This window comes from Benincasa hispida, chromosome 1, assembly GCF_009727055.1.
Source record: "Benincasa hispida cultivar B227 chromosome 1, ASM972705v1, whole genome shotgun sequence".
Classification (NCBI taxonomy): Eukaryota; Viridiplantae; Streptophyta; class Magnoliopsida; order Cucurbitales; family Cucurbitaceae; genus Benincasa; species Benincasa hispida.
In genome coordinates this window covers 65,795,850-65,811,296 of record NC_052349.1, presented here as the reverse complement: position 1 = coordinate 65,811,296, position 15,447 = coordinate 65,795,850, and the positions used below count along the sequence as shown (strand labels likewise).

Here is a 15,447-nt window from a genome sequence, read left to right as displayed (position 1 = left end):
GAGCTCGTGCTGATAACGTGATGTGAATTTGAAGAGCTTAATGAGAATATGAATATAAGAGAAAATTATAATATAAAATATATTATATAATAGTATTAAATATATATAATATAATATAAAATAAAATAACTACAAACATAAAATAAGTTAAAATTATAAAATTGAATAATATGAAAATTCGTGGAATTTTGAAGTGAAATCTCACATGTATGTGTTATTTTTAAGATCCACAAAATGTCGTGGCAGTAGACTAACATGCAGAAGTGGCACATGATTTTGAGATACTAAGTAATAAACATCTATTTATTATTATAATATTCATAATAATTATAGTTTTAAGAATTTGAAGATTTATCTCGAAAAATGTATTACTGTTATTGTTTTTAAAAAGATTATTATTATTATTATTAAAAATCTACAAATGACCTATATAAAAGTAAACGTCAACGAAGTCAATGAAATAAATAGTTTTCTTTTCTTTTTCTTTCTTTTTTTTTTTTTTTTTTTGAAAGAGTCAATTAAATAAATACCAATTAAGAGCCATCGAACAAAAGTAGATATCTACACCACAATCCCTCTGGCAGTTACGTTTACAATTCGCAAAAATTACGTATTTTTTAAATTCAAAATTCATAAAAAGAAAAAGGCCAAAAAATAAAAAAAAAATAAATAAATAAATTCTAAAAAGAAAGAGAAAGGAAAGGAAAACTTCTCCGCCGTTGCCATTTGCCCCGCGTTTGCTTCTCTGTCATCCGTTCATTGCGTTTTCTCCGAATAACTACCGAAAAGCCAAAACCGAAGAAGACCCAACAAAGCCAAAGCCAAACCTATCCCGCAAATTCCACCCTGTCTTTTCCTTTATTCTTCCATTTCTCTTCCCGAAGCCCAGGAGAGGCATTAACCAGAAGGTAATCCATTCCCCTCCCCTCTAAATTCGCTTCTCGATCTGTTCTTCTTTGATTATTTTCTTTTCCCGTTTCCCCAATCTCTCATTCCTTTCCTTCTCTTTCAGTTTTCCTCACCCTCAATTCCGATTTCTGTATCTGGGTTTTGATTTTCTGGAACAGGGTTGAATCTTGGGCTTTTTGTGTTTTCTGCTTGTTGGGTTGTGAGTGATTTGTTTTCTTTTTCTGTTTCTGTTTCTGGGATTTGATTTGGTTTGGTTTGGTTTTTAAGGGATCAATCAATCTCTATCTGGGTTTGTGTGTTTATTTTCTCTTATTTTTGCTTTGCTGATTTTGTTGGGATTTTGAATTTTAAATCTCTGGTTTGATTGATAATGGACGGCCGAGATCATCATCGTTTTGGTTTAGTGGTAAGAATCGTTGGAATCTTTCTTTCATTTGATTAGCTTTGTCATTACATGCAATTGTTTTTTTCCCATTTGAATTAGTGTTTCAAATTTCCATTTATATGCATATCTTCTTTATCTCTTCGTAACATTAGTTTCCTGAAAGGTGGGAAACTTTCAAGCATTGGTTCGGGGGTCTTGATGTTAATTTAAAATTGGTTGTGGGAGGGGATATTTTGGCATTGTTGTATTTTAAAATAGTTGGAATTGGCTGTCGTTCTACTATGACTGAAAGTTGGATTGTTCAAGGATGTGATCACATTTAAGGGTGGGGGTTCGAGTTATGTGGTAATAAAATAATGTCGAGATTATTAAGGTAATATATAGTTTGACAAGGTGAGCTATAGGTGGAATAGAAACATCTAACGCATTCTTCATCAATGAATTCTTGAGTATATCTCAACCATTATCATGAGGAACGTTGCCCCTTTTTTTGCTCTTTTGTCATTTTTCTTTTGCCTTCCATGAAAAAAATTAATTTTCTCCTTTGAGCCTTCGTGTTTTTTTTTTTTTTTTTTTGGCTGTTCACATTAAGCAAAAGGATATCTTGCAGATCATTTCTGTTTGACTACTAATAATCTGTCTCACATCTTTAAAACAAGAGAATTGTTTTTATTAGAGCTTTTGGTTACATGCAGGCGCATGCCCCTCCTCCTGGTTACTTCGTACGTTTGAAGAATACAGGTACTAAAGACGATCTATATCTAAGTAAAAGGGATAGAATGCGCAGGTGGCTTTGTTGTACTTGTCAAGTTGAAGAGGCCTACCCATCAGCAGAAAGTGAGCACCTGAAAAGCCCACGAAGTTATGGAGATGGTAATACTCTAATCTATCAATTGATGCTTACACCATTTTATAGGATTTGCGGTGAATCTTATCTATGTACTCTGAAGTCTTTGAGATATCGATATTGTGTAAAATTTATTTAGTGTTTGGAATAATTAAGTTAACTGGATTTCTTAAATGTGCTTATTTTTTCTTTTTCTGTTCTCTCATCGAGTATGTTAGTTGAAATGACGGCACTCAATATCATGGAAGTTGGATTATAAAGTTAACGAAATTAACATTTCTGTATGTATAGTATACATGCGCCGTTGTCTCTCCTCTGTATGTATAGTGTATATATATTTTTTGAATATTTGTAGGGAAGTATTAGGATATCTGGGCCACGTTTGTCTTTAGTTGAGGAGTTTGTTAGTGCCTAGTGGGATGGTTATAAAATAGAGTAAGTGGGAGACTGAGAGGGGTGTAGGCAACGCTATTATGTGGAAAACCCTCGATTTTCTCAAAGATTCAATTGTTTGGGCTTGAACTTGCTTAGAAAGATGTCCAAGATCCTTGATTTCTTGTTAAGTTGTTTCTAAATTGTAGATACAATTTCTATTCCAATTCTTTGGTTCCTATCAAAATGGATTAAAGTACTTTGATCTATGAGAATGAATCTGGAGTTTTTGGAAGTTCATAATATTTTGAAGGTAGTGATTGAGGGAGGCAGAGGTGGGTGGAGTCCAAGGGGGAAAATCTGAAAGAAACAAAATCATGCTTAGAATTAGATGGAGAGGAGCCAATAGAGAATGGTCAAGGTTGTCAAAAATCAAAGATGGAGGATCATTGCATGGAAGCAGATGGAGTGAGAAGTGGATTGATTTGTATATGGGTTGGAAATTGCAAGTATAAGTGTGGCATCCTGAGGGCTATCAAATTGGGATACTTGATTGCAGGCAATGTAACTGGATGAAAATGTTGGAAGAAGGATAATTGAAGGGATCCAAGAAGAAAGTTTAGTGTTCATCATTGAGATAGCAATTGGTTACTGAACATTTTACCTTCTCATTGGAATTAGAGAAGGAATTTATGGTTCTGGCAAGAGAAGTCTAAAGGAAGGGTTGGTTAGGTTTTCCAAAGCACTTATTGTAAAGAAGAAAGAGGAAGTGCTTTTTAGGAAGGCTACTTGAAACTGAGAATAGAAAGAGAAGGGTTAGATAAGGTTGACAAATGAAATAGAGTTCATGGAGAAGAAGAAAAACAAACTCAATTCATGTCATTTTGGGCAAGGAAAACTGAAGAAATCCACGAAGAGAGGAGAATTGATATCTGGACAAAAGGAATACCAAGAATGGGGATGCCAGGTGGGTTTAATTATGTTTGAGCCTTTGAGGAGAAGATGCAGTGGTGGCCAAGTTAAACAGTTGAAGGTTTCATTATGCTTTTTGTTCAATATATGCATATATGTATGGGTATACAAAGTTACAGACAGCCTTCTATTGATAAGAAAGAGGTTAAAAAAGGTAAGCTCTTAATAGGAGTTGAGGATATTTTCCATGACTTGGGAAATTGATGAGTGATCTGAGGAACTAGTAGGAGGAATTTAAAGAGGCAAACGAATCAGAGAAAAAGGTGAAAGATAGAAAACAGTTATCTTTATCGATTTTGCCCCATTTACTATTCCTGTATTTGCTTTGGGAGACTGGTTGACCAATCACAATAGGAGGACAAGTGTGTTTCAGGGGGCAGAGTACTGTTTGGAAAATTAGTAAGGAAATTCCGGGAATATGATTGGATTATTTGGGACATTTAGTGGTTATAGAAAGAGGAACCGAGAGGATTGAAGGCAAAGAACAGTTCAGTTTTAATTCCAGTTCTGTAGTTCCTACCAGTTAATTATCACAAATAATAATGATATTGGTTGATTGCCTTTATCTCTTGTAATATTGGAGGTTTATTGTGTATATTCATCATTTATGTATGTAAGATTTTTTCCTTATTGATAGTTGGTCTTTCTTCTATTTAAGAATACGTTGTATCTGATTCATTATATAGAAGAATAATATAACACTACTTTCTTCCAAATTTCAACTTGGTATCAGAGCAAGTGTCCAAGAGGTTGTGTGTTCAAACTCTTGCAATGTTACTTTCTCTCCAATTAATATTAATTTCCACTTGTTAAGTCTTCTTCATCTTTCTAACCCACAGGTAAGGGAGAGTGTTAGATGATATGATATAAAATTTACCTTCACCCATCAGCTTAAGTTTTTGGGTCAATCGGTGATTTAACATGGTTATTCAAACATACCATTTGTGAAGCATATTTATGAAAGTTTCATTCTTGTCTGAGGCAACTCTTGGGTCATGGTATAGCATAGCCATGCTATATCATGAAGATAAATGGAAGGGTGAATCTCAATAGCCTTTTGGCACGTGTTTTTGGTTTTTGGCTTTATAACCTTGTTTCTTAATATGTAGGATTTTGATCTCCGTTGTAGCCTTACCATATCCATATGCTTCTTAGATGTTCCCTAACCCCTGTTTTGGATTATCTTGTTGTAACTCTGCCTTGTTTATGATTTGTCTTGTATCTGGGTTACTATTTTGTATGTGATGTTCTTTTTGGATTTAAGAGCTGTTGCTTTGTTTATGATTTGTTTGCTGTGTGATTTAAGTCTTATCTTATATATTTTATGCCGGTTAGGTCACAATCACAGGGGCTCAAAAGAGCCAGCTCCTGTCAAACCTGAAGCACCAAAAACTCCACCTCCCATAGAAGTGCCAGCGGTTTCTCTGGAAGAACTGAAAGAAAAGACTGATAACTTTGGGTCCAAGGCATTGATTGGTGAAGGATCTTATGGTCGAGTTTATTATGCTAAGTTAAATGATGGGAAAGCTGTGGCAGTAAAGAAGCTGGATGTTTCCTCTGAGCCCGACTCAAGTGTTGACTTTTTGACTCAGGTTTGTCTTCAGTATCGATGTAATAGATTTAGCACATTACAAATCTATCATGTCCTAGATACATTATTTTCCTGGGTCCTGAGTCCTGATTCCTTATTCCTTAATTGTTTATGGCATGTTTCAGGTTTCTACAGTCTCAAGGTTGAAACATGAAAATTTTGTTGAGTTGCATGGATATTGTGTTGAAGGAAATTTCCGTGTACTTGCATATGAGTTTGCAACTATGGGCTCTCTACATGACATATTGCATGGTACACCACCATATTAAGTTCAGTCTCTTAGTTCAGTTTCATATAGGCCAGTTAGTTTCACGAGTTGTTTCTCTACACAGGTAGAAAGGGAGTGCAAGGGGCACAGCCTGGTCCGGTGCTTGATTGGATGCAGCGTGTGAGAATTGCTGTTGATGCAGCTCGAGGATTGGAATACTTGCATGAGAAGGTTCAACCTTCTATCATACATAGAGATGTTAGATCCAGCAATGTGCTTCTCTTCGAAGACTTCAAAGCAAAGATTGCAGACTTCAACCTTTCAAACCAGGCTCCTGACATGGCTGCTCGACTTCATTCTACTCGAGTTTTAGGAACTTTTGGCTATCATGCTCCTGAGTAATGTTTCTGAAATCTCTTTTCTTTGGGGTTTCTTACTTTCTTTCTCTCCTAAATGTCGACTTCTCAATGGAGACATTTACTCTGTCCTTTTTGTTCATTGGAATTTGGATAAGTAGCTAGGAAGGAAGTGTCCTGATGCTCAAGTCTCTCTTCTCCAGGTATGCAATGACTGGACAATTGACACAAAAGAGTGATGTCTATAGCTTTGGAGTCGTTCTACTTGAGCTTTTAACCGGGAGGAAACCTGTTGATCACACCATGCCTCGTGGGCAGCAGAGTCTTGTTACTTGGGTGAGCACATATGGCTGCTTTCTTATTGTTCTTCAGTGTGCTCTTGACTTTTTGTCTACAGCTGCTCAAATTTTAGGAGTCTAAAAGGATGGTTTTCTGTTTGTTCAAGGCTACTCCAAGACTAAGTGAAGACAAAGTTAAACAATGTGTTGATCCAAGGCTGAAGGGTGAATATCCCCCCAAAGGAGTTGCCAAGGTAACTTCTGTTTCTATTGCACACATTGTTGTTTTCACTAATAGAATTAGCATTGCAGTGAAATAGGTAGATATTACTACGACATTGACTTTGGTATTATGGTTATTGCAGCTGGCTGCTGTGGCAGCTCTGTGTGTGCAGTACGAAGCCGAGTTCAGGCCAAACATGAGCATTGTCGTCAAGGCTCTCCAGCCGCTTCTAAAGCCACCTGCCCCCGCTCCGGCTGCCGAACCTTGAAGTAAATTGATCTCAGTTTTCTTACTCACTGTTGATATATGTGAGCGCCTACATTGCAAAGTTTGCTTTCATGGTGACCATATAGAATTCATAATATTCATTATTTATTCCAATTATTATTGTTGTTTTTTTCTCGTGAAGATCCTCGAGTCATGTTTGGTTGGATTGAAAATAGGTTGGTTTTCTTGTAAGCAATTCTTCTTGTGTAGCCTGTTGGTATAGCCCTCGGTTGTTAAAAATGTTCTCACCCTTTCGCTTTTGGAGTCATCAAGTGAGACTCAGTGGGAGTGCTGCATGGTGTGCTGGAAAAACACATATGGACTATTGTTTGCTTTCCCTCACTCTTGATATTAATGGATATGGGTTGGTTTTTTCGGTTGTCAAGGAAAATAGTGTTATTTATTTATAATTTATTTGCTCTTGCTTTTAAGTACTTACTTCGATTCTCAAAGTTCGATCACTCTACTCTTACATGTCTTTCAAGTGCTTATTATCTTGATTAAGAGATCAAATGTTTGAATTCCTCCTCTCCTAATCTTAATCTTAAAAAGAAAATAAAATTGTCAATCTAAACTTGTACCTAGCTAGAGTGATTAAGCATTTGTACCTTGCCATCAGGTGGTCATTGACTTGAAGTCTCACATTCACCTTCATTTTTTTAACCAATTAAGTTAAAAGGGAAGCAAAAATCAACCAGGCAAATTTAAAATCTAATTGCACATTTTTCATTATTTTAATAACTCAACTTCACAGCAAACTCAAAAGAATCTGTTGGTAATGACTTATAAGTACTTAACCATTTTTTATACTTAAAAATACCTTTTAAAACAAAGTCATTTCCAGCCATGTCATTTTCATCCCCAAACGCATTAACAAAAAGTCCATATTTATTGAACAAATTGGTTTTCCCAATGTTCAAAGCAACTAGGTTCCTTGCACCTTCCCGATCACAAATTAAAAGCGTGTTGAAAATTTTTGTCCTATTCTTGTTTGACCAAGTCCTGGGGAATTTGGATCTTCTTCAGTTCTTTGGTAAAGTAAAGATCAGATCAACAAAAAAGAGATAATTAACAATATGGCTGAGTTCCTATGGACTTTTGCTGTGCAAGAAGTGTTGAAGAAGGTACTCAAACTTGTAGCTGAGCACATTGGTTTGGCTTGGGGCTTGGAGAAGGAGTTGTCCAAGCTCAAGCAATGGTTACTCAAGGCTGAAGCCATTTTAAGCGACATTGACAGGAAAAAACTATACCATGATTCTGTAAGGCTTTGGGTGGAGGATCTTCAACATGTTGTTTACGAAGCCGATGATCTATTGGACGAACTAGTTTACGAAGATCTCCGGCGAAGGATGGAAACAAGAAGAAAAATGATGAAGGTGTGTAATTCCATTTCATTTAAATCCTTCAACAATAATCCTATTATCTTTCGCCACAAAATGGCAAAGAAAATGGAGGGCATTACTAAAACTTTGAGTAAATGCTACTCTGAGGCAAGCCCTTTAGGACTTGTAGGCCTTGAATTCACAAAAATAGAGAACAATGAGCTTAACCAAATTCGAGAGACGATCTCGAAGCTTGATGAGAATGTTGAAGTTATAGGAAGGGACAATGAAGTTTCAATCATGGTGAAAAAGGTGATTGATAGTAACAATATTCAACAAGTTACGTCAATCATACCCATTGTGGGTATGGGTGGAATAGGGAAAACAACTTTGGCAAAAATGGTCTTCAATCATGAGGTGGTTAGAAAACATTTTGATGAAACTATATGGGTATGTGTGTCCGAGCCATTTCTCATCAACATGATTTTGGAAGCAATTTTACAAACTCTTAGGGGTACTTCAAGTGGCATGGACAGTAAGGAAAACTTGCTCCGTGAACTCCAAAAAGAGATGCGAGGTAAAAAATATTTCCTTGTGCTTGATGATGTTTGGAATGAAAATCCTTCTTTGTGGCATGAGTTAAAGTATTGTTTACTTAACATTGGAAATCGTGGAAATAGTATTATTGTAACTACGAGGAGTAATGAGGTTGCACGAATCATGGAGACACTTCCAAGGCTTCACTTAGAAAGATTATCCGATGATCAATGTTGGTCATTATTTAAGAAAACTTCAAATGCAAATACAAATGGATTGTCTATAACTTCAAAGTTGGAGGTTATTCGTGAGGAGTTGGTGAAAAAATTTGGTGGGATACCATTGATTGCTAGAGTTTTAGGAGCAGCACTAAAATTTGAAGGAGTCTATGAGGGATGGCTGAAAACTTTGGAGAGTGTCATAGATATTCCATTACAAGATGAAGATTTAGTTTTATCGATATTAAAACTAAGTGTGGATCGTCTACCATCTTCCTCTTTAAAGCAATGTTTTGCATATTGTTCAAACTTTCCCAAAGACTACAAGTTTGAAAAAAAGGAGTTAATTCAAATGTGGATAGCACAAGGGTTTGTTCAACTACAAGAAGGAAGAAGCAATATTAAGATGGAGGATATAGGAGAGAAGTTCTTTGATATCTTGTTATCTAGGTCGTTATTTCAAGATGTTGTCAAGGATGGAAAAGGAGGAATCACTCATTTTAAAATGCATGATCTTATACATGATATTGCTGGCACAATTCAAAATTTTCTAAAAGAATTTTATATCGATGAGAGTCGAAAAAGTTCAAGAAAGTTACGCACATTAATATGTGATAGAAAAATGGTTCATAAGACGATTCATGATATGATTTCAAATAACGCTCACTTGCGTGTTTTAGTTGTGAATTCATCTATGAAAAACTTACCAAACTCGATTGATAAGTTGAAGCATCTGAGGTATCTCGACATATCAAATTCGGAGATAGAGGAGCTTCCACACTCTATTATTTTGCTTTGCAATCTACAAATACTAAAACTTGGAAGCTTAATAAAAGAGCTACCAAAGAGTTTGGGACTTCTGGTCAATTTAAGGCATCTAACATTTTCCATCCCTTTTACTGAAAAGACAAAACAAATGCCTCCACATCTGAGTCAATTGACTCAACTTCAAACGTTATCGGGCTTTGTAGTAGGTTTTGAAAAGGGTTGTAAAATCGAAGAGCTTAAACCTTTGAAAAATCTCAAAGGTAGATTGCAACTTTCAAATCTCGAGCAAGTTAAAAGTAAAGAGGAAGCTAGAAGTGCAAAGTTGAAAGAAAAGGAGAATTTATGCGAACTATTCTTTGAATGGAGTTTGCATCCAGAAAGAGAAAGTAGCAATAATAACTACAATGACTTTGAAGTATTGGAAGGGCTTCAACCACACAAAAATCTTCAATTCTTAAGCATCGAAAACTTTGCAGGGAAACTTCTTCCTCATTGTATTTTTGTTGACAAGTTAACTGTGATACATCTAAGATATTGTAGAAGATGTGAAGTGCTTCCAATGCTTGGACAATTATCCAACCTAGAAGAACTCAAGATTTCATCCTTACACCATGTAAAAAGTATAGGGAATGAATTCTATGGAAGAAATGGAGCAAACCATTGGGCACTTTTCCCTAAGTTGAAAAAATTTATTCTCTCTCAAATGCACAACCTAAAACATTGGGAAGAAGTTGCTTCAAATGATAATAATGTTGGAACTATTTTTCCTCATCTTCAAGATCTATACGTTCGTGGCTGTCCCAAATTAACAAGTATCCCAAATCTTTTTGGATTTCCTAATGAAGATGGTGTTAAAAGTCTTCGAACTTTACACATTCATAAATGTGATAAATTGGCAACATTGCCATATGGGCTACAGTTTTGCAACTCGATTGAAGATTTGAGAATAGATGGATGTTCTAGTTTGACCTTGAATTTGAAAAATATGCACAAATTGTCTGTTTTATTTATAGATGGGTTGAAAGCATTGCCACAAGGGTTGGATCAACATCTCAACAATTTAAAAGAAATGGATATAATTGGAGGCATTCAAGATTATGACTTTAATCTTCTCCTAAACCTACCTTCTCTTGTGAAGCTTCGATTGACTAATTATGCTGAAGAAAGTGCAATCAAACAACTTCCTCCACAACTTGAGCGCCTCACTTCATTGAGAACTTTAACGATTGGCGATTTTGGTGACATTGAAGCTTTACCAGAATGGTTGGGAAACCTTACCTCTTTGGAGACATTGGGTCTTTACTATTGTAGAAATTTGAAACACTTGCCTTCAAACACAGCTATGCTACGTCTCACCAAATTGATTCGTCTTTACGTCTATGGTTGTCCACAACTACAACTTGGCCAAGGCTTGCCTGAAGTCAATTAGAGACTTTTGCAAAAAGTCATTTCAAACAAACTCTAAAGATATGGTGCTGGCTGGATTATACCTATTTTTGTGTAGTTTAGATGGTTGTCCAATTAAATTTGTTATGTAATAACTTTTTTTAATTGAATTTTTTAATCTTTTTGTTATGTGTAAAAAGAAGAGATGCATGCAATTATATGCAACATAGGTGGTCCTAATGATTGTCGAACTCTAAAACACTCTTGAGTTATGTCTCTCATGCAAGTTCACTTCTACACCTTTTAGCTTCTCTCCTTCACTTTTGCATTGTGAACAAAGTTAATATTTTAGTTGAGTTTCAAGTTTTTGTTCAATTGACATTGTCAGGCATTTTCTCAACAAACATTTCTTCACGATTATACATTTTTCTTAACATTGAAAATAACCATTATTTTTTTTAAGTGCAATAAAACTAGGGCATGGAGGATTGAATCTCTAACCCTTAAGGGCGAAGGTCATGTCAATACCATTATTTTAATTGTTACATTAATGTACATCCTACTTGTAATACACTTGTATAACGTAACTGATCATGTTTTCAATGGACTAGTTAGGTAATTGTTGGGGTTGATGCTCTAAATCTCATGGGTCATGTAGTTTGTAATTGTAATGTACAAATTATTTATTCATTTAATAAAGTCTGAGGCATTTTATTCAACATTTAGTAACATTAACCCACAAAACCAATAAACTAACATACGAGGTTATCTTCTGTAGTTTAAACATGTCTATAGAGACATATAGGTGGATCGTGTTTAAGTGATAACCTAAATAGTTTGTAGTAGATGGATAAGGTTGGGTATCTTATCCTGGTGACACTACGAATATGGCCCGTTTTGTAGATATTATAATTGTTGTATAGTACTACAAATGATCTGATCCTAATCATTTATGTAGAGACATGTGAACGGGGGTGTTCTATACAAAGGAGTTTGTATAAGACCGGAATATGAAATGATTAGTCTCATTATATAACATCATTAGTAGTAAAGACTTACATTTCACTAGGATGATCATAGATGACATGACCTGAATCCTGAGTGAGTTGTGAACTGTCTATGAAGGTGGTCCTTTGATTTGTATGAGTGAGAGTGGCTAGATCGTCGACTCAATAAGCCTACCATTTTGGGAGCTGGGAACACAACTACATAAGACAGAATTCACCCTTTCCCTAATGTTAGGATAAGTAGATAAATTGTTCCTTTAAGGGCTGATTCCGAGGTTTGAACACTGTAGTGTCACACCTTCTCTTGGTTTGAGAGGGGTTTGGTCATAGTTGGACTATGACTTATTGTTCATTAGAGGGATCAATGACACTTAAAAGAGTTAGGTGTAACTATAAGAGCAAAACGATAATTTTGGTCCAGCTGTACTTACGAGCAATTTGTGAAGGGTCATCGCATTGTGGATTGGTTATATTTAATAGACACAGAAATACATCTATAGTGCGAAGAGTACAGCTGTCGGTCTTTAGTGGAGTGACTGACAGTTAACGGATGTTGAGTAATTTAATTAAAGGTGTTTAATTAATTATTCAAGTATCATTGGAGCTTCAATCTACAGATCTATAAGGTCTCATCTATAGCTCAACTGGGATTATTGAGAATTAATTTTAGATTAATTTGAATTGTTTAAATTAATTGAGAGAATTAATTATGCATGATATAATTAATATAATGTATTTGATACATTATAATATAAAGTTTATTTGAGAGGAATTAAATATTTGAATATGATTTAAATATTAATTATGTGAATTGGATTCATATAATTAAATTTAATATAAATTTGATTTAATAAAATACCACATTTTATTGAGAGAAAATACAAACTATAGATTATATTATATTTGATATAATATAAACTATAGGTTATGTGTTATATTTTGATATAACATATAGTTATATAATAAATTAGTTATTATAATATTATTTAAATTAAAATTTAGTTTTAATTTAAAATTAAATGGAGGGAGTTATTAATTAACTTTCCTCCCCTATTTTCTCTCTAAAAAAATAATGTGTTAGTGGGGGTGATTTTTTGGGTGTGATTATTCATCTTCTTCCTAAGAAGATTACAGAGAAGGTCTCTGTGTGATTTAAAACGAATTCTCCCAGAAAAGTTCATATCTCTAAAAAATTTATCTCCCTCTCCCAAAAAGATTCAGAGCCCACAACTACTGATATTCTCATCTTACCCTAAGCAAAACATAGAGGACGATTTTGTGGTGGTGGCTATCTTGGATTGCTATGTTCTTGGGAGTTTTTCTAATTGTTGTGACCGATTGAGGAGGAGATTGTGAAGAAGTTGTTCTTCAAGGGTAAGTTTGTTTCTAACCCTAATTCTCTTCTCCATTTTCCTTCTAAAAGCATGTTATAAATTCTGTATAATACATATTTTGTTCTCTGTAGTGAACCTCACGGTTCCTTCAGTTAATAACTAAGAAGAATAGGAAAAGAAGAGCATCAGACAGTTGACATACGAGTATATAATTAGTAACTACAAGTTCTCCTTGGTTCAAATCCGCCCCGTACTCTCCATTGTAAAAAATAAAAACCAATAAGAATGATTATGTCTTTTTATTATGTTGTTAATTATTTTTACAAAAATTTTTGTTTTTCAAAACTTGTATTGTATATGCACACACATGCATGTTGATGATCTCACATCGGAGAGATCTCACAAAATCTTTATAAGGTACATGAGGTATTTCTCCCTCATTGCTAATTTGATCAAACGTTTGTTTGTTTTTATATTATTTTATTTTTGCTATATTTACAAATAAAAGAACTTGGGTGTAACGATCCTTTTTTTACAGTCTAAGCAACACCCAATAATAATATGCATGTGGCAAAAAATTTTTATTTAAAAAGATTGAAATGTTTTACTTTATTTTGAAGTGTAAGGAAAAGGGAAGTAGAGTGCACTTAATCATTGTCCATTTGTAAATTCAGATGTTGTATATTTGCATTGTTATTGTTTTTATTTGGAATGTAAATTTTCTTTTATTGAAATATTGAATATTTTCCCGTTGACTTCATGATGGACTGTTTGGTTGTTTGTTTTGGAATGTTCCAATCTTGTTGGTTTCCTTGTCCGCAATTTTCTTGTTGATATTATTATAAAAGGAAGTATGAGAATTTTTTCATCTAGGTTTTTCAAAACTGAATGTTTTATTGTCATTTTTGTGCGGCCATTGCTGAAAATGAAGAAACAGAAAGATCTGTAGGTTCTTTAACGTGCGTGGGTAAATCCTTAAAGAGAAGCGTTGAGTTTAGGGGAGCCTAAATGTGTCCATGGGGCGGGGGTGGGGTCGGGGATGCCATTCCCCATCTCCGTCCCTGCTCCCCATTTCATTTTCCATCTCTGTGAAATTTTCTACGGGGATCAGGGCGGGGATTCCCTACAGAAAATTTGCGGGGATCGAGTATGGGAATTTTTTTCCCGCTACTTTTTTTTAGATAAAAAATCAATTAATTTAAATCAATAATGTGAGCAAATTTTAATTAAATAATTAACTTTATCACTAAATCGTTTATTATGGTTAGTTTTATATGACAATTTGAATTTAAAGATAAATTATTAAAATTTTGGCCTAAAAAAGCTAATTAATTTTTTAGTAGAAATAAATAAATATAAATCGAATTATTCACATATATAATCTAAATTTAAATATTCAATTTAAACATATTCATTATCTTTCTCAATAAATAATCAATTTTGAAATTTAAATGTAATATTTATATAATAATCACAACAACATAACATTAGATAAATATATAAATAAATATGTGGAAGCTAAAATTTAGATGTAATAGATTTCATGAACTGTTTTTGAAAACAAAAAGCAAAATAATCATTATCAAACAAGGTGTAAAATTTAAATTGTTATAAAAGAAAGGAGCATTATATGATTTGTGTATTTTTCTTAATAAGGAAAAAATGTAGTAACTTGGTTTATTAAATCTATTTCGGCGGAAGTTTCTTTTTAAAAGAAAATTAATATAGTATGTTATAGAAATTTTTATTTAAATTTAATAACTTTCAAACTAGTTATTTAAATGCTAAATTATAAAGAATTCCATTGAACTTACTTTAGGTAAAAAAAAAATAGCCGAAGAATAGTATGAAAGTATCATCATCATTAATTTTGGATGGAAATCGTTAGTACTCTGTATCAAAATTATCGTTCAACTTTCAACCATTTAAAAAATACCCTTAAATTTGAAAAAAAAAATTCCACATATTATTAGTATATGGACGGAAGCTATTAATACATCGTTTAAAAATTATTATTGAACTTTCAAAAGTTACATTAATATTCTTAACCTTAAAAAAGTTAAAAAAAATTCTCATTCCATTAGTCTAGTGATCAATTTATTTGAAGTATTTTGAGTTAAAAAAGAACCCATTTTAAAACAAATTATATATATAGATTAGATCTCTCATTTTTTTCTAGATAGATACTCTTAGTTTTTCTCTCATTTGTCCAATCTTTACACCAATTCTTTTAGCACCCAAATATAAATCACAATTTCAAATTAAAGCATAAAATCTCAAAAAATCTGAAAAAAACTCAAAATTAAATTCTCTCCTTAAAACTCACCAAACAATAAATAACTAAATATAAAAAGACGTATTTGGCTATTAATACACACTTAATTGCTAACATGCAACCTTATTAATTCATGTGTTTAAGTCTTAAGGTCCATCGGTGGTTCCATTATTCTCTTTTTTATTATTATAG

The 15,447-nt window shown here is 33.7% G+C and overlaps 2 protein-coding genes across 3 annotated transcripts; both read left to right on the top strand.

The window, feature by feature from the left end:
- Positions 1-706: 706 nt before the first annotated feature.
- On the top strand, positions 707-6,793 carry LOC120085809 (PTI1-like tyrosine-protein kinase 3). Of its 2 annotated transcripts, none has more exons than XM_039042019.1 (8): positions 707-908; positions 1,990-2,167; positions 4,821-5,077; positions 5,202-5,328; positions 5,409-5,682; positions 5,844-5,976; positions 6,086-6,172; positions 6,284-6,793. In XM_039042019.1, exons 2-8 carry the CDS (start codon positions 2,074-2,076, stop codon positions 6,407-6,409), a joined length of 1,098 nt encoding a protein of 365 aa, XP_038897947.1. In that variant the 5' UTR covers positions 707-908; positions 1,990-2,073; the 3' UTR covers positions 6,410-6,793. The 2 variants fall into 2 exon arrangements, with proteins under 2 accessions (XP_038897947.1, XP_038897939.1); XM_039042011.1 differs by lacking the exon at positions 707-908 and adding an exon at positions 920-1,315.
- A 587-nt stretch (positions 6,794-7,380) lies between these two features.
- LOC120072941 (putative disease resistance protein RGA3) lies at positions 7,381-11,014 on the top strand. Its single transcript, XM_039025476.1, has one exon. It carries the CDS (start codon positions 7,485-7,487, stop codon positions 10,680-10,682), a length of 3,198 nt encoding a protein of 1,065 aa, XP_038881404.1. The 5' UTR covers positions 7,381-7,484; the 3' UTR covers positions 10,683-11,014.
- Positions 11,015-15,447: the final 4,433 nt, after the last annotated feature.

What these genes read in the sequence shown, in the direction of transcription:
- LOC120085809 (XM_039042011.1), top strand. Translation starts at nt 1,280, where the DNA reads ATGGACGGCCGAGATCATCATCGTTTTGGTTTAGTG. An exon ending in ATCATCGTTTTGGTTTAGTG is followed by an intron (nt 1,316 to 1,989) that starts GTAAGAATCGTT and finishes GGTTACATGCAG; the next exon opens with GCGCATGCCCCTCCTCCTGG. An exon ending in CCCACGAAGTTATGGAGATG is followed by an intron (nt 2,168 to 4,820) that starts GTAATACTCTAA and finishes TATGCCGGTTAG; the next exon opens with GTCACAATCACAGGGGCTCA.
- LOC120072941 (XM_039025476.1), top strand. Translation starts at nt 7,485, where the DNA reads ATGGCTGAGTTCCTATGGACTTTTGCTGTGCAAGAAGTGTTGAAGAAG.